This window comes from Papio anubis, chromosome 17 (genome assembly GCF_008728515.1).
Source record: "Papio anubis isolate 15944 chromosome 17, Panubis1.0, whole genome shotgun sequence".
NCBI lineage: Eukaryota > Metazoa > Chordata > Mammalia > Primates > Cercopithecidae > Papio > Papio anubis.
Genome location: NC_044992.1, coordinates 69734340 through 69760025, shown reverse-complemented (window position 1 = coordinate 69760025; position 25686 = coordinate 69734340). Strand labels below are relative to the sequence as shown.

At 54.3% G+C, this 25686-nt stretch overlaps 2 protein-coding genes and 1 long non-coding RNA gene across 9 annotated transcripts; 1 reads left to right on the top strand and 2 right to left on the bottom strand.

Moving 5' to 3' along the window:
- Positions 1-603: 603 nt before the first annotated feature.
- SYNGR2 (synaptogyrin 2) lies at positions 604-5177 on the bottom strand. The gene is made up of 4 exons (XM_003913513.4): positions 5000-5177; positions 2257-2494; positions 1672-1811; positions 604-1574 (listed from the first exon to the last, which is right to left on the bottom strand). Exons 1-4 carry the CDS (start codon positions 5096-5098, stop codon positions 1377-1379), a joined length of 675 nt encoding a protein of 224 aa, XP_003913562.1. The 5' UTR covers positions 5099-5177; the 3' UTR covers positions 604-1376.
- A 48-nt stretch (positions 5178-5225) lies between these two features.
- On the top strand, positions 5226-17291 carry LOC103879016. 4 transcript variants are annotated; one of them, XR_004179525.1, is made up of 6 exons: positions 5226-5371; positions 7672-7857; positions 8627-8811; positions 11057-11107; positions 12361-12526; positions 13038-13087. It is a non-coding gene; the product is annotated as an uncharacterized LOC103879016 (long non-coding RNA). The 4 variants fall into 4 exon arrangements; XR_004179527.1 differs by lacking the exon at positions 12361-12526 and having other exon boundaries at positions 5234-5371; positions 13038-13086; XR_004179526.1 differs by lacking the exons at positions 11057-11107; positions 12361-12526 and having other exon boundaries at positions 5238-5371; positions 13038-13089.
- Positions 6175-25510, bottom strand: C17H17orf99 (chromosome 17 C17orf99 homolog). Of its 4 annotated transcripts, XM_031657831.1 has the most exons (5): positions 24545-25510; positions 12447-12746; positions 9036-9305; positions 8737-8833; positions 6175-7186 (listed from the first exon to the last, which is right to left on the bottom strand). In XM_031657831.1, exons 1-5 carry the CDS (start codon positions 24924-24926, stop codon positions 7180-7182), a joined length of 1056 nt encoding a protein of 351 aa, XP_031513691.1. In that variant the 5' UTR covers positions 24927-25510; the 3' UTR covers positions 6175-7179. The 4 variants fall into 4 exon arrangements, with proteins under 4 accessions (XP_031513691.1, XP_031513690.1, XP_021783750.2 ...); XM_031657830.1 differs by having other exon boundaries at positions 8737-9305; XM_021928058.2 differs by lacking the exon at positions 8737-8833 and having other exon boundaries at positions 7029-7186.
- Between the last annotated feature and the right edge of the window lie 176 nt (positions 25511-25686).

Sequence of the window (25686 nt, the reverse complement as noted above, 5' to 3'; positions counted from 1 at the left end):
AAAGCCATTGGGTGAGGCTGGGAGCAGCACCCTGTTAGTTTGTACTGGGGATTTTTAAACAATAGGGACTTGCCGATGACAGCTCTGTCACTGCTCAAAAGAGGAAGCCAGGAGTTGCTTCAGGGCCCTGACCTCTTCCAGAGATGGGCCTAATCTCCAAGGGGTGGGCTGGATGGCCAAGGCCACTCCCTGCTGTGTCCCAGGAAGGCTCCAGAGGTGCTGACCCTGGAGTAAGGTAGAAACCTGGTCTTAGCCATGGCACCCCTCATTCAGTGCTGGGAAAGGTTACTGGGAAGGGGCGTTCACCGGCAACTCCCAGGTACCCCCACCCCAACTCTAGGAAGGGAGCAGCAGGACCCTGGCACTGCAGGCCAGAAAAATCTTGTTTACAGGCTGAGCACAGTTACTATTTTAAGATGATGAAAGGCTTGTGCGGAATGCGACCCCAGATAGAGGGAAGGGGGCCAGCCAGGCAGGCTGGACGGGGCGGACTGCCACTGCCTTGTTCAAAATACAAGTTCCATAAAGCCAGCCCCTAAGGGTGTACCCAGAGGGGAGTCTTCCTCCAACCCCTAGGCTGTGGCTCAACCAGTGACTAGAGACTGACTGAGAAAACATTTATTCTGTCTCCAAACAGCATCCCAGGGCCAGGTATCTCCCCCAAGGCTTTATAATACATTCGGCACAGACAGTCTAGGAGCCATGGAGCACCCCTGCCCTCCCCATGCTTCCTAAGTAACAACTGCAGAATATTTACATAAAGCTGGGTGTTGTCAGGCAAAGCCCTTCCCTGCTGCCAGGGGTGGGAGCAAGGAGGAAGTGCCGTGAGCACCAGCCCGCCCTCACGCCATGGGAGGCAGCCCAGAGGCCACCGGCATAGGGTGGCGGCCCCCAGATCATATAGCAGTGGGCACAGCGGAAGCAAACCTGAGTGAGGACACAAGAGCCTGGTCCAGCTCCGCTGCACAGGGCAGGTGTGATGGCCCCCACGAGTCTTTGGCAGAGAACGCAGATAACAGCGGCTCCCACAGCCTGACCCAGGCCAGGGGAAGCTGAGGCACTTGTCAGCAGCACATGCCTGCTGGCTTCTAGCCACTCCAGGCGGGGCTGGGGTCGTTAAAAGCAAGGAAAAACACTAGCTAAAAACCCTTTCCTAAAAGTGCCCTGGAGGAGTGAGAGGCTGACTGAAGCCCTCCGGGCACAGGCACTGTGTGGCTCTGCCAGCCCCCGCTAGGCTGGGAGGCTCTTCAGCTGTGTGTCAGCTGCACAGGGTAGAACAGGCGAAAGACGGGGACTGGCAGTTTCAGGAGGCTCATGGGAAAGTCCAGGGCAGAGGGGAGGGCCCTCTCTGTGCCCCTTCCCACCCTAACTGCTACTCAGTACACAGGGGGCGGCTGGTAGCCCTCGGTGGTCTCCGCATTCTGGGTGAAGGGAGGCTGTTGGTAGTTGTCCACAGATGCACCTGGGTAGGAGGCATAGGCAGTGTTGGGGTCCGGGGTGGGGTCGACGTAGTTCTGGATGAAGTCATCCACGCCAGCCTTGTAGCGCTGGTAGGCCAGGGAGGCCAGCAGACCCTGCAGGGAGGGCACAGAGGGGTACAGGTGGGTGGGGGACCCCACCTTCTACCACCCTTTACCCAAGACCCCAAGAACCGGCCCCTGGCCGTCCTACCCAGGAGAAGATGGAAAAGAAGCTGAAGGTGATGGCTGCCCTCGCAGAGTCGGCCCCCACCAGCACGTCCTTCGGGTCGGTGGCCGCCCACTGGTTGGTGAGGAAGCAGAAACCAACAAACCACAGGAAGGTCCAGAGAGCTGGGGGAGGACGGGTGGGGTGTCAGTTCCATGGAAAGGGAGGGGCTTTCCAGGACTCTGGGAGGGGACAGGGCAGGTAGGGCAAGGCCTAGGCAGGGACCTCCCGGGAGCCTCCACGATATGGAGGGGAGGACTTGGAAGCCGGGCTGGGATCCGCCTTGGCATGGTGGGTCCCAGCAGACAACCTAGGGGACAAACGGCAGAGGCAAAGCCCATCTGCTCGGGTGTGCTGGGGGTCCACTCAGCTTCTAGCTACCCCAGGCAGGGCTGGGGCCATTCAAGCAAGGAGAAACGCTAGCTGAAAACCCTTTCCTAAAAGTGCCACAGTGAGCTGCTCCCTGCCCTCCCAGAGAGGCCGAGGCCCCCCAGCTGCGGAACCCCAGAGCTAATGCGTCCCCTTCCTAGTCACCTCCCAAGATCAAATGGAGGTGCCACAGGTAGATACCTGAGAAGAGCAGGTCACCAATGACCAGGTACTTGCGGTCAGTGGCGTTGCTGATCTGGGGGAAATATGCGTCGATCACCAAGAAGAAGGCCGAGGCCAGGAAGGCCAGCACCCCGATGGCACTGCCATAGCGGCAGGCATCCTCATTGTGGTTGAATACACAATACATCTGCTTAGACTTGTGGGTGTTGCTGTAGCCCTCGCCATAGATGCAGGAGAACACGATCAAGGCGAAGACCTGCCAGGAGAGGAGGACCTGGTAGGGCTGGTGGCCGCCTGAGGGGCACACACAGCGGGGACCCCAATGGGGTGTACAGACGCAGGCCTCTCCCACCACTGCTGCCCCCTTTTGGGTTTTTGTTGTTGTTTTTTGAGATGGAGTCTTGCTCTTGTTGCCCAGGCTGGAGTGCAGTGGTGCGATCTGGGCTCACTGCATTTTCTGCCTCCTGGGTTCAAGCAATTCTGCCTCAGCCTCCCTAGTAGCTGGGATTACAGGTGCCCTCCACCACACCTGCTAATTTTTGTATTTTTATTTATTTTTATTTTTTTATTTTATTTTATTTTGAGACGGAGTCTTGCTCTGTCGCCCAGGCTGGAGTGCAGTGGTGCGATCTCAGCTCACTGCAAGCTCTGCCTCCCGGGTTCACGCCATTCTCCTGCCTCAGCCTCCCAAGTAGCTGGGACTACAGGCACCCGCCACCATGCCCGGCTAATTTTTTTTTTTTTTTGGTATTTTAGTAGAGACGGGGTTTCACCGTGTTAGCCAAGATGGTCTCGATCTCCTGACCTCATGATCCACCCGTCTCGGCCTCCCAAAGTGCTGGGATTACAGGCTTGAGCCACCGCGCCCGGCCAAATTTTTGTATTTTTAGTAGAGATAGGGTTTCACCATATTGGCCAGGCTGGTCTGGAACTCCAGACTTCAGGTGATCAGCCCTCCTCGGCCTCCCAAAGTGCTGGGATTATAGGCATGAGCCCCCTCGCCTGGCCTGTTGTCCCCTTTTGGAGGCTGGCATGTTAGCCCCTCCAAACTTTGTGGAGGTGAGCTGATGAGCAAAGTGCTTCCTGGTGCACCCCAGGATTAGAATCTGCAGGCACCAGGGGGCCTGCCCCTGGGAATCCTGGACTGAGGAGGGGTGGGGAATGGGCAGGGACCTCCTAGGTAGGGGCTGCTCCTGCCCCAGCTGCCTGCCTGCAGGAATCATTCTGTTTAGGTACCTGATGGATGAAAGGCCGTCCTTCCACCCCCAGCCCAACCTCACCTTGAAAGAGGTTTAAACAAGACAGGCCACCAAGTCACAGAGTCTCACCCAGTCCCCGTCACCTTCAGCCCAAGTCACTTCTACAGCGCCCAGTCTCTGCCTGAACACCTTGGTGAAGGCGGACAGGCCCTCTTGGGAAGGCCATTCCGGCGACCCCGTGTCTTCACCTCCTGGAACCCCCTCTAACCCCTCCCTGGTTGAGCCTGGCCAGCTTTCTCCAGACAAGGACTTCCAGCCTCTGTGGCATCCTGGTCCCTCCCAGTCTGTCTCCCAACCCGCAAAGGGCCCTGCATGCACAGGGCACTACAAGGGGCCTAACTCAGGCCTGTGGATACAGCTTTGAACTCAGACCCCTGGAGGACCCAGGGTGGGTGTAGGGGGGCTCCAGCCCCTTGGGAAGAGCCCCATGCCACCTCCCTAAACTTCAAGGCCACCACCCATGCTTGCTCCACCTCAGCAGATGTGGGACAGGTCTCTGGGCATAAGGCTCCCTCTGGGATGGTCCCAGGCCTCTCCCTTGCCAGTCCTGCCGTGCCCTCCCAGGGAGCTCCCTACAGGGCTCTGGAGCTGGCAGTCACAGGCCCCGCCCCCAGCTAGAAATGAAGCCGGACCTCCGGGATGATGGGAGCAGGGTGCCCATCCAGGACTCCTGGCACTGTCATCCCGACCCACTGGGCACCTGATTCTTGGACACAGCCCAGGACAGAGGTGGTCAGACCCCACAGCCTGGCTGGGAGCACGTGTGGGCGCCCTGGGGGACCTCAGAAGCTCCAGGCGGTCAGACCCCACAGCCTGACTGGGAGCGGCTGTGGGCGCCCTGAGGGACCTCAGAAGGCATGGTCTGGGCACAGCAGGTCCACCTCTGCCTGCCCCCTCATGACACCCCCTCCAGCTTTCAGGGCTGGCTGTCCAAGAACAGGCCCTCTCAACACACAAAACCTGGTTTTGGAGGTATTGCCCAGCTTATTGAGAGGGGGTACATCCTGGGGTCCCTCAACTTCGGATGGGAAGGCGGACCCGTGGCGTGCCCCGAGTGGGAAGGAGACCCTGTTTCATGGCGTTGGGTTGCCCCCCGGCCCCTCCCTTATCCCACGTGGCTTGGGAAAGCCCAGTCCCGGTGAACTCCACAAGCTGGGAGTCGCGGCAGCGTGCGGGCCACCTGTTCGGGAGCTGCCCCCAAACTCCTCCCACTGCCAGCGAGGCAGGGGCCCGCTCCCTGCGGAGCCTCGGGACACCCCGCGTCGGGGCGCGGGGCTGGGGGTGGGGTGGGGTGGATGGCGGGACCCGGGACTGGGAGGAAACAGTGGGACAGACTGTGGAGGGCGGGAAGGCGGGGCCCGGGACGCTGGAGGCCGGCCCCGCTCGCCGCCAGGCCCCGGACGCGGCCGCCGCCACCTGTCGCGTTCGTGGGCCAGGGGCCCCGCCGGGCCTGGCGGCGGGGGGGTCCCCGGAGTGCCCCGGCCCGCCCTCCCCGGGCTCACCAAGCACACGGCGCGCGCCACCACCTGCGGCTGCGTCAGGAAGCGCCGCAGGTCGAAGGAGCCGCCCGCCTTGGCCGCGCCGTAGGCCCCGCTCTCCATGTCGCCGTCGCCGTCGCCGTCGCCGCCGCCGCCGCCGCCGCGGAACGCTGAGGAACCTGCCCGGCGCCCCGCCCCGCTCCACCCGCCGGGGGCGTGGCCAGGCACCGCTAGGGACCGAGGGCAAAGTGCGGCCCTCGCGAGCGGCGGCGGGCCGCGGGACTGCGCTTCTAGCGGCTGGGAGGGGCTCTGGCCGCGGAGCACCGGTGTCCACCCTACCTCGGGGTCGAGGGGCTAGTTCCCGGGCCACGCCGGCCACAGCACGGACCAGAAAGGGTAAGAGAGTCCCCCAGGAAAACGGACGAACGGAGGACCACTCACCCTCTTTGCCCCTGCCCTCCCGCCGCCGCCTCTAGGAAGCCCACCACCTACCAAGAACCCACCCAGGCTCATAAGCACCCCCTCCCCCATCCCACTGAAAAACCCAGGTCACACCCTGGAGCCCCCTCCCTGCCTGGCCTGCCACTCTTTCCTCCTCTCTGGGACTAAACCTGGGGTAGGGTCAAAGACCCCCATTCCTCCTGGTCTGGGCAGAGCGCCAAGGCTGTGAAGGGCAGTGTGGCTTCACACTTAAGATGATGTGCAAGACTGGGCACGGTGGCTCACGCCTGTAATCCCAGCACTTTGGGAGGCCGAGGCAGGTGGGTCACCTGAGGTCAGGAGTTTGAGACCAGCCTGGCCAACATGGCAAAATCCCGTCTCTACTAAAAATACAACAACAAAAAATTAGCTGGGCATGGTGGTGAGCGCCTGTAATCCTAGCTACTTGGGAGGCTGAGGCAGGAGAAGTTTTTGAAACTGGGAGGTGGAGGTGACAGTGAGCTGAGATCAAGCCACTACACTCCAGCCTGGGCAGCAGAGCAAGAGTCCGTCTCAAAACAAACCAACAAACCCAAAAAACCAAAAACAAAAGTTAGCGAGGTGTGGTGGCAGCTACTAGTAATCCCAGCTACTCCAGAGGCTGAGGTGGGAGAATCTCTTGAGTCCAGGAGTCCAGGAGGCAGAGTTTGCAGTGAACCAAGATCGTGCCTCTGCACCCCAGCCTGGACGACAGTGTAAGACTCCATATCAAAAAAAAAAAAAAAAAAAGGCATGCAAACAGAAACGAAGTTTTCAGGGCGACAGGCAGGGGGCAAAATTTAATCCAGTTCCAGCCCCTTCTCACCTCCATCCCTCTCTACCCCCATCCCAAGAAAAACCGGTACAGAGCGTCCCGTGCAGGGAAGGCAGGCTCTGTGTGTGTTGGAGGGGGAGCGGAGGTTGTACAGACAGAGGTGTGGGGTCACAGGCTGACTGAGCCCGGAAGAATTGCAGACCCCCCTTTGCTAACTGCAGGTGCAGATTAACAAGAGCAGGTGTGCCAGGTGGGGCTCAGAGTCCACCCAGGTGAGCTGGTCCACGTGAGAGTTGAACCAGAGGACTGTGCCACCAGGAGGTGGGGTGCCCCTCCAGGGAAGAGGGGAGAAGGTGCGGGGGAGGGGCTGGGCCTTTCCCCAGTGTGCCCCCCTCCCTCTCCCCACCCCTGGAGAGATGTGACAGCACCTGAGAGGTGAGGACAAGGCCACAGAGACCCCTCCTTTCTGTGACCCTCCTCAAGCCCTCACACCAACACTGTCTGCGTTTGCTGAAGGTCACCAGGGTTCCAAGAATCCCACGTGGCAGGTTTTTTTCTTTTTTTTAAATAAATGTTTTTGTGTATATTTAAGGTAGACAACCTGCTATTATGGGATTCATATAGATAGCACAAAAGTTCCTATAGTGAAGCAAGTTAACATATCCACCATCTCTCATAGTTACCCATTTTTTTTGTTTTGTTTTGTTTTTGTGACAAGAGTGGCTAAAACACACTCATTTTGCATGAACTCCAAATACGAACAGTGCACGCCGATGGTCTGCAACCCTCTGTCGTGCTTGGCTCTCTGGACGGTTCATTCTACATGGCTGCTGCTTTGCATCTTCTGACCTCCCCATTCCCTGTCCTGAACACCCCAAGCTCCTCTTCACTCAGATGGTCGGTGCTCCTATAGGGCAGCAAGGCAAGGATGGGGCTCTCCAGGGGACCTTGCCAGTCCTTCATCTTCTGGTCATGACCTTGATGACAAAGCAGTGGAGACTCAAGTCAGGCAGGCTCATCTCCCAGCCATCCCCTCCCGAGGCGTCTGGGAGTGTTTGTTTGTTTGTTTATTTGTTTTGAGACAGAGTTTCGCTCTTTTTGCCCAGGCTGGAGTGCAAGGGCGCAATCTCGGCTCACTGCAACCTCCACCTCCCGGGTTCAAGTGATTCACCTGCCTCAGCCTCCCCAGTAGCTGGGATTACAGGCATGCACCACCACGCCTGGCTAATTTTGTATTTTTAGTAGAGACGGGGTTTCTCCATGTTCGCCAGGCTGGTCTCCAACTCCTGACCTCAGGTGATCCACCCGCCTCAGCTTCCCAAAGTGCTGGGATTACAGGCATGAGCCACCGTGCCCGGCCTGCCTCTGGGAGTTTTATGGTGCCAAGCACATCAATGCCCCAGCAGGAGAGACATGAGGGCTTACTCACCCCACTAAATGAAGGCTGTACCCCCTTTTACAGAAGGAAAAACTGAGGCTCAGCGAAGTGACATGGCTCACCCATGAGTCTGGCCTCTGGAAAGGACAGACTTGGCAGAAGTGAGATGGGAGAGTGCCAAGGACAGAGTCCTGGCAGAGCCACGTAAGTGCCTGGGCCACGGCAGAGGATGAGAACCAGGACACAGCAGTGTCTCCCAAACAAAGAGAGGTGAGTTCACAGAGGCAGGGCTGGCCACCACCAAGGCCAGACAGGCAGAGCACACAGGCTGTGGTGCCTGCGCTCAGACACTACAAAGGCCCTGGTCACCTTACATGTCAGTAAAGCCACGGCTTTGGAGAGGGGACCCTGGGAGGCTGGGCCCCAGGCTCTTGCCACCACCTGGGAAAGACTGCCCAATGTGGTTCTTACAGAAGGCAGGAGCTCCTGGTCCACCTTGGTCTCCTGGAGTCATTATCGCTGCATCCCTGCTCAGACCCCATAAAGAACTTAGAGACGGCCGGGCGCGGTGGCTCAAGCCTGTAATCCCAGCACTTTGGGAGGCCGAGGCGGGTGGATCACGAGGTCAGGAGATCGAGACCATCCTGGCTAACATGGTGAAACCCCGTCTCTACTAAAAATACAAAAAACTAGCCGGGCGTGGTGGTGGGCGCCTGTAGTCCCAGCTACTCGGAGGCTGAGGCAGGAGAATGGCGTGAACCTGGGAGGCAGAGCTTGCAGTGAGCCGAGATCGCGCCACTGCACTCCAGCCTGGGTGACACAGCGCGAGACTCCGTCTCAAAAAAAAAAAAAAAAAAGAACTTAGAGACTGCCCTCCCAGAGGCCAGCAGACTCCATTACAGGGCAACTGGGAGCACTGACCAGGGTTCGACAACGCCTTGAACGTGTAAGCCTCAGTAGGCATGTGACACACAGTAGGTCCTCATAAACACCTTCGAGTCGTGCATAAGTGGTGATGGCCCTTCTTTGCCCTGGCCAGAGCCCTGCCCTGCAAGCCCCACCACCTGAACTCCCCAGCCAGAGCCCGGCTGAACCTCTCAGGCCATCAGCAGCTCTCCCTCCTCCCTGCATCCAGCACCCATTTCCTACCTGGCCCACGTGGTCCAGCCCAGCATCCCGGAGGTGACGGCCGCAATGGAGGCGAGGCTGCCAGCCAGCACAATGGTGGGTGCCTTGGGTAACTCTCCTGGGAGCGGGGCGGAGGCAGCTGGGTTGGGCTTCCTTTAGGCAGGGGCCAGGGTGGGCATGGTTGCCTCCTGTGCCCTCTGTGCTCTCGGCAGTGGCCGGGTAGAGCTGTCCCACTTCCCACCGACCTGTGTCTTGGACACTAGCACCCTCCCAGCACAGAAGCGCCAGCTGCGCCTCTGGAAATCCAAGGGCCTTCTCACCTGGGGGCACCAGTGTGAGGGCGCTGTGCTGGACATTGACGCTGTTTGCAGCCTGGCACTGGAACCAGTCCGATGTCTGGCCCGGCAGGAAGGAGAAGTTGGCAGGCTGCCCGTGGCGCGGTCGCTGCTGCAGGTGGACCTGCCCGTCCTTCCCGACCAGGCTGTAGGTGATGGGTGGGCTGCCCGAGGACGCCTGGCAGGACATCTCCACCCTGGGGCCTGACCCTCTGTCCCGCAGAGTGAAGTTGGCCCGCAGCTCCGACACTGGCTCTGGCAGGGTGGGAGAAGGTAGCACAGCCATGGCTGAGCGGTCTTAAACCCCTCCTCCTCTGTAAGTTCTCCTCATTCCAAAATGCCTAATGAGCTTAGCTGTGGCTGCTGCCGCCTCCAGGCCGCCTTCTAGAGTTTGCCCTCCATCTTGTGTCTGAGCTGCTACCCCACCTGCCGTGTGTACCACACAAGTTCACATTTGGTTTTTATCTTATTTTAACTTTATTTTGAGGCAGGGTCTTGCTCTGTTGCCCAGGCTGGAGTGCAATGATGTGATCTAGGCTCACTGCAACCTCTGCCTCCCTGGCTCAAGCAGTTCTCCCATCTCAGCCTCTCGAGTAGCTAGGACTACAGGTGTGCAGCACCACATCCAGCTAACTTTTGCATTTTTTGTAGAGATGAGGTTTCTCTATGTTGGCCAGGCTGGTCTCAAACTCCTGGGCTCAAGCGATCTTCTGCCCTAGCCTCCCAAAGTGCTGGGATTATAGGCGTGAGCCACCATGCCCGGCCTGGTTTTATTCTTATGCAGTATATTTCAGATTGCCAGACTTAGCAAATAAAACTACAGTTAAATTTTAATTTCAGATAAACAATGAATAATTTTTTACTATACGTATGTCCTGTGTAAAATTTACCTGGCAACTCTATCATTCAGTCCCGTCTTTTTTACTAAAAGGCAAGTTACTTCAGGACAAGAACTGTCATGCAGAAGATTCTAGAATCCCCCAGGCCTTGAGCCTAACTCTCTAGTCATTCTTACTGATTAGTAATAACCACCGCCCTTGCCACCTACTAAAAGGCTTTCATTTCATAGGTCCCCTGGAATAGGACCCATTATTATTTTAGAGACAGGGTCTCTGTTGCTCAAGGTAGAGTGCAATGGTGTGATCACAGCTCACTGCAGGCTCCAACTCCTGGGCTCAAATGATCCTCCCACCTCAGCCTCCCAAGTAGGTGGGACCACAGGCATGCACCACCACACCTGATTAATTTTTTTAAACAATTGCTGTGGCCGGGCGCGGTGGCTCAAGCCTGTAATCCCAGCACTTTGGGAGGCCAAGACGGGCGGATCACGAGGTCAGGAGATCAAGACCATCCTGGCTCTACTAAAAATACAAAAAACTAGCCGGGCGAGGTGGCGGGCGCCTGTAGTCCCAGCTACTCGGGAGGCTGAGGCAGGAGAATGGCGTGAACCCGGGAGGTGGAGCTTGCAGTGAGCCGAGATCCGGCCACTGCACTCCAGCCTTGGCGACAGAGCGAGACTCCATCTCAAAAATAAATAAATAAATAAATAAATAATTGCTGTTGACTGAGTGCAGTGGCTCATGCCTGTAATCCCAGCGTTTTAGGAAGCCTAGGTGGGTGGATCACCTGAGGTCAGGAGTTTGAGACCAGCCTGGCCAACATGGTGAAACCCCGTGTCTACTAAAAATACAAAAATTAGTCGGGCGTTGGGGCAAGAGCCTGTAGTCCCAGCTACCTGGGAGGCTGAGGCAGGAGAATTGCTTGAACCTGGGAGGCGGAGGTTGCAGTGAGCCGAGATCGCGCCACTGCAGTACAGCCTGGGCGACAGAGCGAGACTCCATCTCAAAAAAAGAAACTAATTTTTTTGTAGACACGGAGTCTCACTCTGTGGTCCAGGCTGGTCTCAAACTCTTGGCCTCGAAGGATTCTCCCACCTTGGCCTCTCAAAATGCTGGGAATACACGCGTGAGTCACCTCACTGGCCTCTTATTATTTTCCTTTTGCAGCTAAAGCAGTTGAAGCTCAGCAGTCCCATGATTTGTTCAAGGCCCCAGCCAGTAAGTGTAGGGATTTGAACCCTGAATATGTTGGGCAGCAGACCCTGGGCTCATCTCCCCTAGGCTGTCTTTTCCTGGTGTTCTTAGGGTGTGGGGCAAAGGATGAACGGGGAGCTTCCTTGTCGCACCCAAAGTCGGCCAACACTTCCTGGTTCCCATACACCATAGCTCCCACCAAGAAGGTTACCTGAGTTACTATCAGGATGGAAACCGGAAGAAGGCAGGCTTCAGAGCTGGACAGAGTGGGGTTTGAAAGCAGCCTTGGCCACTTGCCAGCCATGTGGCCTGGGGTGACTTTCTTTTTTTTTTTTTTTTTTTTTTGAGACAGAGTCTTACTCTGTCGCCCAGGCTGGTGTGCAGTGGCACGACCTCGGCTCACTGCAACCATCATCTCCTGGGTTCAAGTGACTCTCTTGCCTCAGCCTCCCGAGTAGCTGGGATTACAGGTGCCCGCCACCACACCCAGCTAATTTTTGTATTTTTAGTAGAGATGCAGTTTCACTACGTTGGCCAGACTGGTCTCGAACTCCTGACCTCAAGTGATCCACCCGCATAGGCCTCCCAAAGTGCTGGGATTAGAGGTGTGAGCCACCACACCCAGCCCCTGGGGCAACTTTCTTAACACCCCAGAGCTTTAGCTTCCATAGCTACAGACCCAGAGGCTCAGACCCCACCCCTGACAGGGCTGTGAAGATCAAGTGAAGTAATGTACAAAATGTGCCTAACTTTCTTTTCTTTCTTTTTTTTTGGAGACAGAGTCTCGCTCTGTTACCCAGGCTGGAGTACAGTGGCACAATCTTGTCTCACTGCAGCCTCCGCCTCCTGGGTTCAAGCAATTCTCCTGCCTCAGTCTCCTGAGTAGATGGAACTACAGGTGCACCCCACCACGCCCGGCTAATCTTTGTATTTTTAGTAGAAATGGGGTTTCGCCATGTTGCCCAGGCTGGTATCGAACTCCTGGGCTCCAGCGATCATCCTGTCTTGGCCTCCCACAGTGCTGGGATTTGCACCCAGCCAAACATGCCTAGTTTATCACCTTGAGGTCCGAGATGACAACTGGGACTCAGTCATTTCTGCCATCCATTGGGCTCTTTCCTTCTGTGCCCTCAGGCCCCTGCCAGGAAACTGTGCCCTCCGGGCCCCAGCCAAGGACAGCAAGTCCTGAGAAAAGGCCCCAGGGGACTGAGAGTGGCCTTGGAGGCGGCAGCCTGTCCTTGTCCGCACCCTCACGTCCTGGCTCTCTCTCATCCCAGCAAGGTTCACAATTCCCACTCACAGAGCTCCCCACTGATCTGCACCCCACCTGCCTCCTCAGCCCTGTGCCCCCCACCGCACTCACTGGACCACAGCTCCCAGTACATCTGCAGCCTGGCACTGTCCACATGGGCACCTGAGGTGGTGGCCGCCCGGCAGAAGTAGGTGAGCAGGTCTGGACTGGACTTGAGTGTGATGTTGAGGTTGAAAGAGGCCGGCTCGTGGGTCTTCACCACCTTCTTGGCCACCTCGATGTTCTTGGTTCCACAGAGGGAATAGGTGATGGGCGGTGATGCCTGGGGTGCATGGCAGGTTATGAGCACCCGGCGGCCTTTGGGGAAAACTTCTAGGACTTTGTAGGCAATGGAGACCACAGGGGTGATTTCTGGGAGATGAAAAGGTCCAAGGAGGAAGAAAGAACCGACATTGATCAAGCACCTTAAGAAGGTACTGCTTTGGCCAGGCTCGGTGGCACACGCCTGTAATCCCAGCATTTGGGAGGTCCAGGCAGACGGATGACTTGAGATCAGGAGTTCAAGACCAGTGTAACCAACATGGTGAAAGTCTGGCTCTACTAAAAATACAAAAATTAGCTGGCCATGGTGGTGAGGGAGACTCAGAAAAGGGAAAAAGGATGCTGGATTTAGCATGTTCTCACTGTTTTTTTTTTTTTTAGATGGAGTCTTTCCCTGTCACCCAGGCGCACAGTGGCGTGATCTCTGCTCACCACAACTTCTGCCTTCTGAGTTCAAGCGATTCTCCTGCCTCAGCCTCCCAAGTAGCTGAGACTGCAGGTGCACGCCACCATGCCTGGCTAATTTTTGTATTTTTAGTAGAGACAGGGTTTCACCTTGTTGGTCAGACTGGTCTCGAACTCCTGACCTTGTGATCCACCCGCCTCAGCCTCCCAAAGTGCTGGGATTACAGGCATGAGCCACTGCACCTGACCACAATTTAATTCTATAACAAACCTGCACATGTACCCCTGAACCTACAAATTACAAATAAATAAATGAAACCAGTAGACCTCAGAGTAAAGAAAAAAGAAAGAAGAAAATACTGATTTAGTGGTTCCTCAAAAAGTTAAACAGACTTACCATATGACCTAACAATTCCACGCCTAGACATATACCAAATAATAGAAAACAGGGACTCCAACAGATACCTGTACACACACGCTCATGGCAGCGTGATTCACCACAGCCAAAAGGTGAAAACGGCCCAAATGTCTATCAACGGACGAATGGGTAAATAGAATGTAGTTGAGCTGTATAAGGAATATTACTCAGCCTTAGAAAGACGTGAGCACAGATACAGGCTGCAACAGGGATGAGCCGTAACAACATTCCACTAAACAAAAAGGCAGACGCGAAAGGCAACCTTTGCATGATTCCATGTGTGTGCAAAGTTCAGAATAGGAAAACCCACAGAGACAGAAAGCGGACTGGTGGTTACTAGGGCCCAGGGGAGGGGGAAATGGGGAGTAACTGTCTAATAGATAGGGGTTTCCTTTTGGGGTGATGAAGATCTCTTGGAACTAGATAGCGGTGGTGGTTGTGCAACATTGTGAATGCACTAAATGCTGCTGAATTATCACCTTTTTTTTTTTTTTTGAGACAGAGTCTTGCACTGTTGTCTCCCAGGTTCAAGAGATTCTCGTGTCTCAGCCTCCAGAGTAGCTGGGATTACAGGCGCCTGCCACCACACCCGGCTAATTTTTGTATTTTTGATAGGCACGGGGTTTCATCATGTTGGCCAGACTGGTCTTGAACTCGAGACCTCAGGTGATCCGCCCGCCTCGGCCTCCCAAAGTGCTAGGATTACAGGTGTGACCCACTGCGCCCGGCCCACTTTTATTTATTGATTTAAAGACAGAGTCTTGCTCCATCGTCCAGACTGGAGTGAAGTAGCACGATCTCACCTCACTGCAACCTCTACCTCCTGGGTTCAAGCGATTCTCATGTCTCAGCCTACCAAGTAGCGGGGACTACAGGCACGCACCACCATGCCCGGCTAATGTTTGCATTTTTACTAGAGCCTGGGTTTCACCACGTTGGCCAGGCTAGTCTTGAACTCTTGACCTCAGGGGATCTGCCTGCCTGGGCCTCCCAAAGTGCTGGGATTACAGGCGTGAGCCACTGCAGCTGGCCATTACTGATTCTTTAAGACAGCAATTGGGATTAAACAAAAATGTTTCTGGAATAGGGGTTTGGGGGAGAGGGTTGTATTATACCAATGGTAGGGACCTGTTTGCATTTCAAGAATAGTGTGTAGGCCGGGTGCGGTGGCTCACACCTGTATTCCCAGCACTGGGAGGCTGAGGCAGGCGGATCACCTGAGGTCAGGAGTTCGAGACTAGCCTGGCCAACATGGTGAAACCCTGTCTCTACTAAAAATACAAAACTTAGCTGGGCACGGTGGTACGTGCCTGTAATCCCAGCTACTCAGAAGGCTGAGACCAGAGAATCACTTGAACCCAGGAGACAGAGGTTACAGTGAGCCAATATCTTGCCACTGCACTCCAGCATGGGCGATAGAGCAAGACTCTGTCTCAAAAAAAAAAAAAAAAAAGAAAGAAGGAAAAGAAAGAAAAAGCATAGTGTGTATTGGGTGGGCACAGTAGCTCAGGCCCATAATACCAGCACTTTGGGAGGCCAAGGTGGGAGGATTGCTTGAGCCTAGGGGTTCCAGACCAGCCTGGGCAACATAGTGAGACCCCACCTCTATTTAATCCAAAAAAAAATTAAAAAGAATAAAAGAATACTGTGTGGTTGGGGCAGTGCTTGGGGGAGGGGTAGAAAGAAGGTCTATGAAATCTGAATATCATCGACGTCATGAATCGCCTTTGCTCGGCTGGGCATGTCTGCTCTGGAAACCACCCTGCAGTGAGGAAGCTGCTGATTGAGCAGAGAACTGGAACAAACTAGAGTGTGTGACCACTAAGCATGTTTCATTCTAGACCAGTAACTCTCAACCAGGAGCAATTTTGCCTCCAGGGGAACTTTGGGTCTGGGGATGTTTTTGGTTGTCAATATGGGGAGGTGGACTAGCTTGGGCAACACAGCAAGATCCCGTCTCTACAAAAAAAAAAAAAAAAATTAGGGGTTGCTGCTGACATTTAGTGGGTAGAGGCCAAGGAGGCCGCTAAGCATCCTATAGTGCACAGTCAGCTCCCACCGCGAAGAATGGTCTGGCCTCAAATGTCAGGAGTGCTGAGGTTGACAACTCTGGTCTAGACAACCGGCAGCAGCCTTCTAGAAGCAGGATGTCTTCCCCTGCCCAGGGCTGCACAGACACCAACAATTATTTTCTCATCCATGCCTCTTTGAAAATTTCATGAGAATTCTCCTTTTTATATTCATTTACTTATTTATTTATTTATTTTTGAGACGGAGTCTCACTCCGTTACCCAGGCTGGAGTGCAATGGCACAATCTCGGCTCACCGCAACCTCCACCTCCCGGTTTCAAGCAATTCTTCTGCTTCAGCCTCTTAAGTAGCTGGGATTACAGGCATGCGTCACCATGCCAGGCTAATTTTGTATTTTTAGTAGAGACGGGGTTTGTCTATGTTGGTTAGGCTGGTCTTGAACACCCGACCTCAGGTGATCTACCTGCCTCGGCCCCCCAAAGTGCTGGGATTACAGGTGTGAGCCACCGCGCCCAGCCTATTTATTTATTGTTTTGAGACGGAGTCTTACCCTGTCGCCCATTCTGCAGTGCAGTGGTGTAATCTTTGCTCACTGCAACCTCCACCTCCCGGGTTCAAGTGATTCTCCTGCCTCAGCTGCTCAAAGAGCTGGGATTACAGACACACGCCACCACATCTATCTAATTTTTGTATTTTTAGTAGAGATAGGGTTTCACCATGTTAGCAAGACTGGTCTTGAGCTCCTGACATCAGGTGATCCGCCCACCTCAGCCTCCCAAAGTGCTGGGAGTACAGGTGTGAGCCACTGCACCCAGCCAGACTCTCCTTTGTAGATGGGGAAGAACACTTTTTTTTTTTTTTTTTTTAAAGACCTGACACAGTGGCTCACGCCTGTAATTCCAGCACTTTGGGAGGCTGAGGAGGGTGAATCGTTTGAGGCCAGGAGTTCAAAACCAGCTTGGGCAACATGGTGAAACCCTGTCTCTATTAAAAATGCACAAATTAGCCAGGCGCGGTGGCTCACGCCTTTAATCCCAGCACTTTGGGAGGCTGAGGTGGGAGGATCATGAGGTTAGGAGATCAAGACCATCCTGGCTAACACAGTGAAACCCTGTCTCTACTAAAAATACAAAAAAAAAAAAAAATTAGCCAGGCATGGTGGCATGCATCTGTAGTCCCAGCTACTCGGGAGGCTGAGGCAGGAGAAGGGTATGAACCCAGGAGGCGGAGCTTGCAGTGAGCCAAGATCGCGCCACTGTACTCCAGCCTAGGCGACAGAGCGAGACTCCATCTCAAAAAAAAAAAAAAACAAAAAAACACAAATTAGCCCAGTGTGGTGGCTCGAGCCTGTAGTCCCAGCTACTTGGGAGGCTGAGGCATGAGAATCACTTGAACCTGAGAGGTGGAGGCTGCAGCGAGCCGAGATTGCGCTGCTGCACTCCAACCGGGGTGACAGAGACTGTGTCTCAAAAAAAAAAAAGAATACTTTTTTTTTTCCCCAAACAGGCTTTCATGGAGAAATCTTCGACTTGAAGAAAGCGAAGGTGTATTTGGAGGTGAAGGCACCCTCTGGGGCAGCCTCTTACAGATGTCTGTGCTGATTGGTCAATTTGACCCTCAGGGCCAAGAGGCCTTCTCTTCGTGGTCCAAAAACCATCGCCGGGCTAGAAGCCAGCCTCATGTGGGGAAGTGGGAGTCCAGGGCTGACATGTCATCACCCTTTCTTTTTGCTCCCTTTGTGAAGGGAAATGATCTTGACCTATAAAAGTGGAAAGAAAAAAGCTGCTCTCTCTTCATTTCCATTTCAGTCTTCATTAATAGAAGCTTGATTTGCATAAGTTCACAGACAGGAACCATTTTTAAAGTACACTGTACCGGGGACATTCACTTTTTTTTTTTTCTTCTTTTTTTGAGATGGAGTCTCGCTCTGTTGCCCAGGCTGGAGTGCGGTGGCACGATCTGAGTTCACTGCAACATCCGCCTCTTGGGTTCAAGCAGTTCTCCTGCCTCAGCCTCCCGAGTAGCTGGGATTACAGGCGTGTGCCACCACGCCCGGCTAATTTTTTGTATTTTTAGTAGAGCCGGGGGTTTCTCCATGTTGGCCAGGCTGGTCTTGAACTCCTGAGCTCAGGAGATCTGCCCCCCTCGGCCTCCCAGAGGGCTGGGATTATAGTGTGAGCCACCACCCCCGGCCGGACATTCACTTTTTATCCTCATAAGACTTGTGTGGTTTTTTTCTTTTTGATTATTTAGTTTACGGATAAGCTTGCCAATAAAGGATGGTCTATCATTTTTTTTTTTTTATTTTTATTTTTTCCTTGAGACAGGGTCTTGCTTTGTCCCCCAGGCCTGAGTGCAGTGGCACGATCTCAATTCACTGTAACCTCTGCCTCCCTGTTTCAAGTGATTCTCCTGCCTCAACCTCCTGAGTAGCTGGTATTACAGGTGCACGCCACCATGCTTGGCTAATTTTTGTATTTTTAGTGGAGATGGGGTTTCACCATGTTGGTCAGGCTGGTATACAACTCCTGACCTCAAGTGATCCATCCACCTCAGCCTTCCAAAGTGCTGGGATTATAGGCGTGAGCCACCCGCCTGGCCTATCATTTAATTTAAAATTATTTTGCTTGTCTGGGCGTGGTGGCTCACGCCTATAATCCCAGAGCTTTGGGAGGCCTAGGCAGGGGGATCCCTTGAGCCCAGGAGTTTGAGACTAGCCTGGGCAAAAAAGCAAGATCCTGTCTCTAAGAAAAAAAAAATATTTTTTTGACTGGGTGCAGTGGCTCATGCCTATAATCCTAGCACTTTGGGAGGCGGAGGCGGGTGAATCACTTGAGCTCAGAAGTTTGAGACCAGCCTGAGCAACATGGCAAAACCCCATCTCTACTAAAAATACAAAAATTAGCCAGACGTGGTGGCATGTGCCTGTAGTCCCAGCTACTCAGGAGGCTGAGGTGGGAGGATCTCTTGAACCTGGGAGGTCGAGGCTGCAGTGAGCCAAGATCGCGCCACTGCACTCCAGCCTGGGTGACAAAGTGAGACCCTGTCTCAAAAAAAAATTAAGTGGGCGTGGTGGTATGCACCAGCTACTCAGAGGCTGGGAGGATGTTTGAGCCCAGGAGGTTGAGGCTTTGAGGCTTTAGTGAGCTGTAATCGCCACTGCACTCCAGCCTGGGTGACAGAGCAAGACCCTGTCTCAAAATAAGTAAATAAATAAATAAAATTCGTCTGCTCTGCAAGAGCATTTAAATAATGGGATGGCACACTCAAAATTTGATAAAGTGACGACAAGGCTGCCCTCGGGACAGGAAGCTAAGCCAAGCCCTGACTGGGCTGTGGGGTCACTGCAGGAAAACTGTGGAGGGATCATGTCCAGGCCCAGACACAGTGCTGGTGCCCCGAGTGGCTCCGAGGCCCTTCCAGATGGCGCTACCCCTCTCCAGACTGGTCTCTGTGACAACAGGAAGCTTGGAAATTCCAACCCTGGAGGTTGCAATTCATTAGACCCAGGGAGGGGCCCAGGGATCTGATTTTGAATAAGCTGCCATCTGTTGAGGGTTGAATTATGTTCTCCAAAAAGATAGGTTCCAGCGGTGACTCCCAGGACCTGCCCATGGGAACATATTTGGAAATCAGGTTTTTACAATGGCTTCCCCCTCTCTCAAGTTAAATATTAACTCCAGTAATTCATGCTGGATTAGGGTGGGGCCTGATGAGAAGAGGAAAGGAGACGCAGACACACACAGGGACAATGGCATGAGGGAGGCAACCCCCGGAAACCAGGACAGGAGCGAGGAGCAGGTGCTCCCGCAGGGCCTTTGGAGGACCCAGCCCTGCGTACTCTCAGTTTTAGAATTCAGCTTCCAGCACTGTCAGAGAATGTGTTGCTGTTGTTTTTCGGTTGTCTTTTGTCTTTCGCTTTTTTTTTTTTTGAGACAGAGTCTTGCTCTGTCGCTCAGGTTGGAGTACAGTGGCACAATCTCAGCTCACTGCAACCTCTGCCTTCCGGGTTCAAAGGATTCTCGTGCTTCAGCCTCCTGAGTAGCTGGTATTAGAGGCATGCGCCACCACACCCGGCTGATTTTTGCCTTTTTAGTAGAGACAGGGTTTCCCCATGTTGGCCATGCTGGTCTGGAACGCCTGACCTTTGGTGATCCACTCACCTAAGCCTCCCAAACTACTGGGATTATGGGCCTGAGCCATCACACCTGGCCTTGTTTGTTTTTGTTTTCGTTTTGATAGAGTCTCACTCTGTCTTCCAGGCTGCAGTGCAGTAGTGTAATCCAGGCTCACTCCAACCTCTGCCTCCCGGGTTCAAGTGAATCTCCTGCCTCAGCCTCCTGAGTAGCTGGGGTTACAGGTGCCTGCCACCATGTCTGGCTAATTTTTGTATTTTTAATAGAAATGGAGTTTCACCATGTTGGCCAGGCTGGTCTTGAACTCCTGACCTCAAGTGATCCGCCCACCTCGGCCTCCCAAAGTGCTGGGATTATAGGCGTGAGCCTCCGCGCCCAGCCTCCTCTGTGTCCTTTGGAGTGGAGGCTCAGCCAGAATAAAAATCCCCTATATCCTTAACCTTCCAACCAACACCTTCCATCCTCTACATCTAATGGAAACCAGATCCCTCCTTCCTACAGCACTGTCTACCCCTTCAACTGTCCCAGGCAATGTGGATCCCGGCAGCCTTCATGGCATGGAGCTGGGACAAAGGGGGACAACATCTTCTTGACATTTCGCCTTCCCTAAACTTTTCTCCCCTCCCCTTACTAAACAGCAGCTATTTCTTCAGATACATTCCACTCTGCCTTCTGGATTACAATTATCTACCAACACCTATACCTCCTTGAAGATGCCTGTCGGTGGTTCCTACCATGTTTAATGCTACACTTGCCAGAATTATTGGGGATTTCAAAATACATAGCCACAGTGGCTCACACCTGTAAGCCCCGCACTTTAGGAGGCTGAGGAGGGAGGTTTGCTTGAGGCCAGGAGTTCAAGACCAGCCTGGGCAAAATAGGAAGACCCAATCACTACAAAAAAAATTGAAATATTAGGCTGGGCAGGGTGGCTCATGCCTGTAATCCCAGCACTTTGGGAGGCTGAGGGGGGCAGACTTGCGCTTGAGTTTGAGACGAGCCTGGCCAACAGAGGAAAATCCTGTCTCTACAAAAAATACAAAAATTAGCTGGGTATGGTTGCGCGTGCCTGTAGTCCCAGCTACTCTGGAGGCTGAGGCGGGATGATGGCTTAAGTCCAGGAGATGGAGGTTGCAGTGAGGCGAGTTTGTGCCACTGTATTCCAACCTGGGCAACATTGCAAGCAAGGCCGGGCACAGTGGCTCACGCCTGTAATCCCAGCATTTTGGGAGGCTGAGGTGGGCAGATCACAAGGTCAGGAGATCGAGACCATCCTGGCCAACGTGGTGAAACCCCATCTCTATTAAAAGTACACAAAATTAGCTGGGTGTGGTGGCATGTGCCTGTAGTCCCAGCTACTAAGGAGGCTGAGGCAGGAGAATCCCTTGAACCTGGGGGGTGGAGCTTGCAGTGAGCTGAGATTGCACCACTGCACTCCAGCTTGGACGACAGAGCAAGACCCCATCTCAAAAAAAAGAAAAAATTAAATTAAGTATTAGCTGGGTGTGATGGCATGTGCCTGTAGTCCTAGGTACTTGGGAGGCTGAGGCAGGAGGATTGCTTAAGCCCTGGAGGTCAAGTCTGCCGTGAGTCGTGATTGTGCCACTGCACGTTAGCCTTGGTGACAGAGCAAGACTCAGGTTCAGGCAAGCAAATGGAAAAACAAAGCCCAACTTACACAGAGATCATCTTTCGAATATCCCAACCCCAGTCCTTCACTTCATAGCCCAGCCTTTCCCACCCTCACAGGCTTCGTTCTCTCTAGCTGTAATATAATACATCTCCAGGTTGCACTTGTTTATAGTTTAACCTTTTTCCATTTAGCTAAGACTTCTTGTGCCTTTTTTTTTTTTCTTTTTTCTTTCTTTTCTTTTTTTCTTTTTTCTTCTTTTCTTTTTCCTTTTTTGAGATCTGAGTCTCGCTTTCTAACGCTTCAGGCTGAGTGCAGTGGGTCGATCTCAGGTCACAGCAAGTCCGCTTCTCCCCGGGGAGCTGCCATGATTCTTCCTGCCCTCAGCCTCCCGAGTAGCTGACTACAGGCACTCCCCACTGCCCCGGGCTGCTTTTTATACTTTAGTGAGACGGGGTTCACCGTGTTAGCCAGGATGGGCCCTGATCTCCTGACTGATCCGCCCGTCTGTTGGGATGGGTTGAGCCACTGCAACCCGGCCTTTTTTTTTTTTTTTTTGGCAGAGTCTCTCTCTTGTTGCCTAGGCTGGCAAGCACCTTGGCTCACTGCAACCTCCGCCTGCCGGGTTCAAGGGATTCTCCCGCCTCAGCCTCCCGAGTAGCTGGGATTACAGGCATGGGCCACTATGCCCAGCTAATTTTTTATTTTCAGTAGAGATGGGGTTTCGCCATATTGGTCAGGCTGGTCTCAAACTCCCGACCTCAGGTGATCTGCCTGCCTCAGTCTCCCAAATTGCTGGGATTCCAGGCATGAGCAGCCGCTCCCGGCTTGGCGCCATCTTTCATGGCTGTCCTCATCCCATCCCATGCCATCTGCCAGCAGCTGCTATTGGCCTTCAGAATGTATGTCCACCCCATCTCCCTGCCTCTCACGCATTGCCCAGTCTCTCCTCTGGATCCCCAGAGTAGCCTAATGGCTCTCTTGGATTTTGCCTTTGATCTGCATCCCAACACAGTGTCCGAATGACCTCATCAAGGGCATATCAGATTGTGTTTTCCCCTCCAAACCTCCTATGGCTGTGCCCCACAGGGACCTCCCCAGTTAACCCCATACCACGCCTCTGACCTCATTCAATACCCTTTGGTCACACAGGGTCCCTGCCCAGGTACTTCCTGCTCAGTCAGCTCCTTCAGGTCCTTGCTGCACGGCCCCTTCCCAAACTACACCCTCCCCTGCAAACACTGCCCTCCTTCCCCCTACCCACCCTGTGTTTCCTTCTACCCTTCTTGCTTCTCTCTACAACATTCTAACATACTTTAGAATGTGCTTTTTTTTGCTGTCACCTAGGCTGAAGTGCAGTGTTAATGATTACGGTTCACTGCAGCCTCATTTCCCGGACAAGCAATCCTCCCACCTCAGCCTCCCGAGTAGCTGGGACCACAGGTACACCACCCACCATGCCCAGCTAATTAAAAAAATTTTTTTTTAATACAAAAAATTAGCTGGGCGTGGTGGTGCACATCTGTAATCTCAGCTACTCGGGAGGCTGGGTGGAAGAATCCCTTGACCCCAGGAGGCGGGGGTTGCAGTAAGCTGAGATCGAGCCATTGCACTCCAGCCTGGGTGACAGAGTGAGACGCCATGTAGAGGTGGGGGTCTCACCGTGTTGCTCAGGCTGGTCTTGAACTCCTGGGCTCAAATGATCATCTGGCTACAGCCTCCCAAAGTGCTGGGATAACAGGCATAAGCCACTGAATGTTCTTATTTTTATTATCATTTGTCCCCCCAACCTCCACTGGAATGTAAGATACAGGAGGGGTTTGTTTCCGTGCTTTGCCAGATTCTCAGGGCCTTTAATGGTGCCTGCAACCAAACAGGTGCTCAAGTATTTGTTGAATGAATAAATGATTTATCAGTCAGTCTCTTAGGAGTTTAGTTAGCAGGACTTGGTTGGCAAGAATCGGAGAAGTCAGGAGCCAGCCAAGAGAGGGAGGCGGGACTGCCCTGCACAGGTACTTCCCAGAGCCCCAGCTGCCTGTACTCTTTTTAGCAGCCACCCAACAATGTATCGGTTTTTAAAGCAAATGAGGAAATAATGGTTCAGGCTGGGCCTCATTCAAGTGAGATTTATGTCATCATTACCCGGTGCCTGCCCTTTAGCAAAATAGAGGGGGAAGGCCCTGCTCTGTAACCTGGCAGCCTAGCAATAAGGGGCAAGGGTTGGTTGGGACAATACAGGGAAGTGACTCTCCATCCTCACCATTTTCTTTTTTTTTTTTTTTTTTTGAGACGGAGTCTCGCTCTGCCGCCCAGGCTGGAGTGCACTGGCCGGATCTCAGCTCACTGCAAGCTCCGCCTCCCAGGTTCACGCCATTCTCCTGCCTCAGCCTCCCGAGTAGCTGGGACTACAGGCGCCCGCCACCTCGCCCGGCTAGATTTTTGTATTTTTTAGTAGAGACGGGGTTTCACCGTGTTAGCCAGGATGGTCTCGATCTCCTGACCTCGTGATCCGCCCATCTTGGCCTCCCAAAGTGCTGGGATTACAGGCTTGAGCCACCGCGCCCGGCCTCCATCCTCACCTTAATGGACATGAGGGGAGGGGAGGAAAGGATGGGGCAGGAAAGTGCAGGCAAAAGGATGGAGCAGGCAAAGATGAAGAAGCAGGCCCGGCTAGGGGCTATCAGGGACCTTCCCCAGTGTCTCCTCCTTCCTGGTCCTGTACCCAGCTGGGCCCCAGATGCTCTCCACTCTCCAGCTGCCTCTACAAGGAAGGCAGCCTCCTGTATGTCAGGCCCCTGGGGGAGCCTCAGCTTCACCATTCTCTCATGGCCCTCCTGGTCAGAGAATCTCGACCTCCCAGACCCCGCCAGAATTCCCCAGCCCTCCACGGGGCCTCGCCCACCGGGCAAAGCTGGGAGGGTCTCGGGGGGGCTTCTGCTCCCGATCAGGGACCTGGGGCAGAGCGATGAGGATGCGCCTGCCCAGGGAATCTTCCCTCCAAACAGCCCAGCCAGTGGCTGGAAGCTGAGCAACTTCCCTGCCTGTGTGCCCCGGAGGTCCCCACATTGGCCTGCTTGGCCTGCCCATCTCCATCACTCCCAGGGCCCTGCAGGGTGGAGAGAATATTCCAGAACTGTCCAGCCATCCTCCAGCACACACCTCCCCACTAGTACCTTCTTCCCCAGCCGTAGGCGCTCTCCACAGTGGGGGTTCTGACACCAGGATCCCAGCGGGGAGACTTCTCCCTGCAGTATGCTGGGCCACTTACCTTCCTCCTGTGCCTTGGAGAAGCTGCTGGCGGCTGTAAGAGAGGTGAAGGCGATGAGGAGAGGGCCTGGGAGGGAGGGGAGGCTAGAGACAGCCTCGAGACCCACCTGCTGAAGCCAGGAGGGAGGAGCAGGCTGATTCCTGGTAGTGAGGCCCCAGGACCAGCTGGCATCATCACTCACAAAAGCTCTTTTGCGCCACCCCCGCCCCCAACATCTCCTATCACCAGCCCATTTTGCAGATGGGTAAGCAGTGGGTCCAGAATGGTGAAGCAATCCCTGGACCACATATGCAGCAAGTTTAGGGGCTGGTCCGATACTCAAGCCCAGATCTTTCCCTCTCTGTCCCATGTTTCCAAAGGTGCCCTTGCCTTCAGGCCTCATCTCTCCTGAGCTCCCAGTACCCCCACCTGAGCCCGAGGCCTCAAGGCCCCGGCAGTAGTCCCACCATCACGTCCCCCGTGGACTCACCCAGCACAGCCAAGCAGAGCAGCCCAGGGAGCCCCATGCCTCGGTGGGTGTGGGGCCTCTGCTCAGGCAGTGAGAACCTCCTAGTTCCTGGCTTCCCCCACCCTGAGGCCCCTGGGATGCTCCTTGGGTGGGTGCCTGCAGCGGGGAGATAACCTGGAGGCCGCAGCACCCCAGGGCCTCAGCTACCAGGGCGGGGCCCAGTACAGCAAACTCCCGCTCAATCCGCAGAGAAACTCCCGCTCAGTCCCCAGAGAAACTCCCGCTCAATCCGCAGAGAAGTAGAAGGAGTTTGGACCCTGAAGCCAGACCGGGGCTTAGACTCAGCAGTCACCTCTGAGCCGCAGGACCCTGGGCTCATGTGGTGGGCAGAAGGTGTCCATGCTCAGCAGGGTGTGCTGGCTGTAATCCCAACACTTTGGGAGGCCTGGGTGGGCAGATCACCTGAGGTCAGGAGTTCGAGACCAGCCTGGCCAACATGGCGAAACTCCATCTCTACTAAAAATGCAAAAATTAGCCGGGCGTGGTGGTGCGCACCTGTAATCCCAGCTACTTGGGAGGCTGAGGCAGGAGAATCGCTTGAACCCAGGAGGCGGAGGTTGCAGTGAGCCGAGATCATGTCACTGCACTCCAGCCTGGGCGACAGAGCGAGACTCTGTCTCAAAAAAAAAAAAAA

Bases quoted from the DNA above. Each gene is read 5' to 3' on its own strand.
- SYNGR2 (XM_003913513.4), bottom strand. From the start codon at position 5,098: ATGGAGAGCGGGGCCTACGGCGCGGCCAAGGCGGGCGGCTCCTTCGAC. The intron at 2,495-4,999 runs GTGAGCCCGGGG...CTCTCCTGGCAG, and splicing joins TGGCGCGCGCCGTGTGCTTG to GTCTTCGCCTTGATCGTGTT. The intron at 1,812-2,256 runs GTATCTACCTGT...GTCCTCCCCCAG, and splicing joins TGGTGACCTGCTCTTCTCAG to CTCTCTGGACCTTCCTGTGG.
- C17H17orf99 (XM_031657830.1), bottom strand. From the start codon at position 24,926: ATGAGGCCTGAAGGCAAGGGCACCTTTGGAAACATGGGACAGAGAGGG. The intron at 12,747-24,544 runs GTAAGTGGCCCA...TTCATCTCCCAG, and splicing joins CTCCAAGGCACAGGAGGAAG to AAATCACCCCTGTGGTCTCC. The intron at 9,306-12,446 runs GTGAGTGCGGTG...CCACCCTGCCAG, and splicing joins GTACTGGGAGCTGTGGTCCA to AGCCAGTGTCGGAGCTGCGG.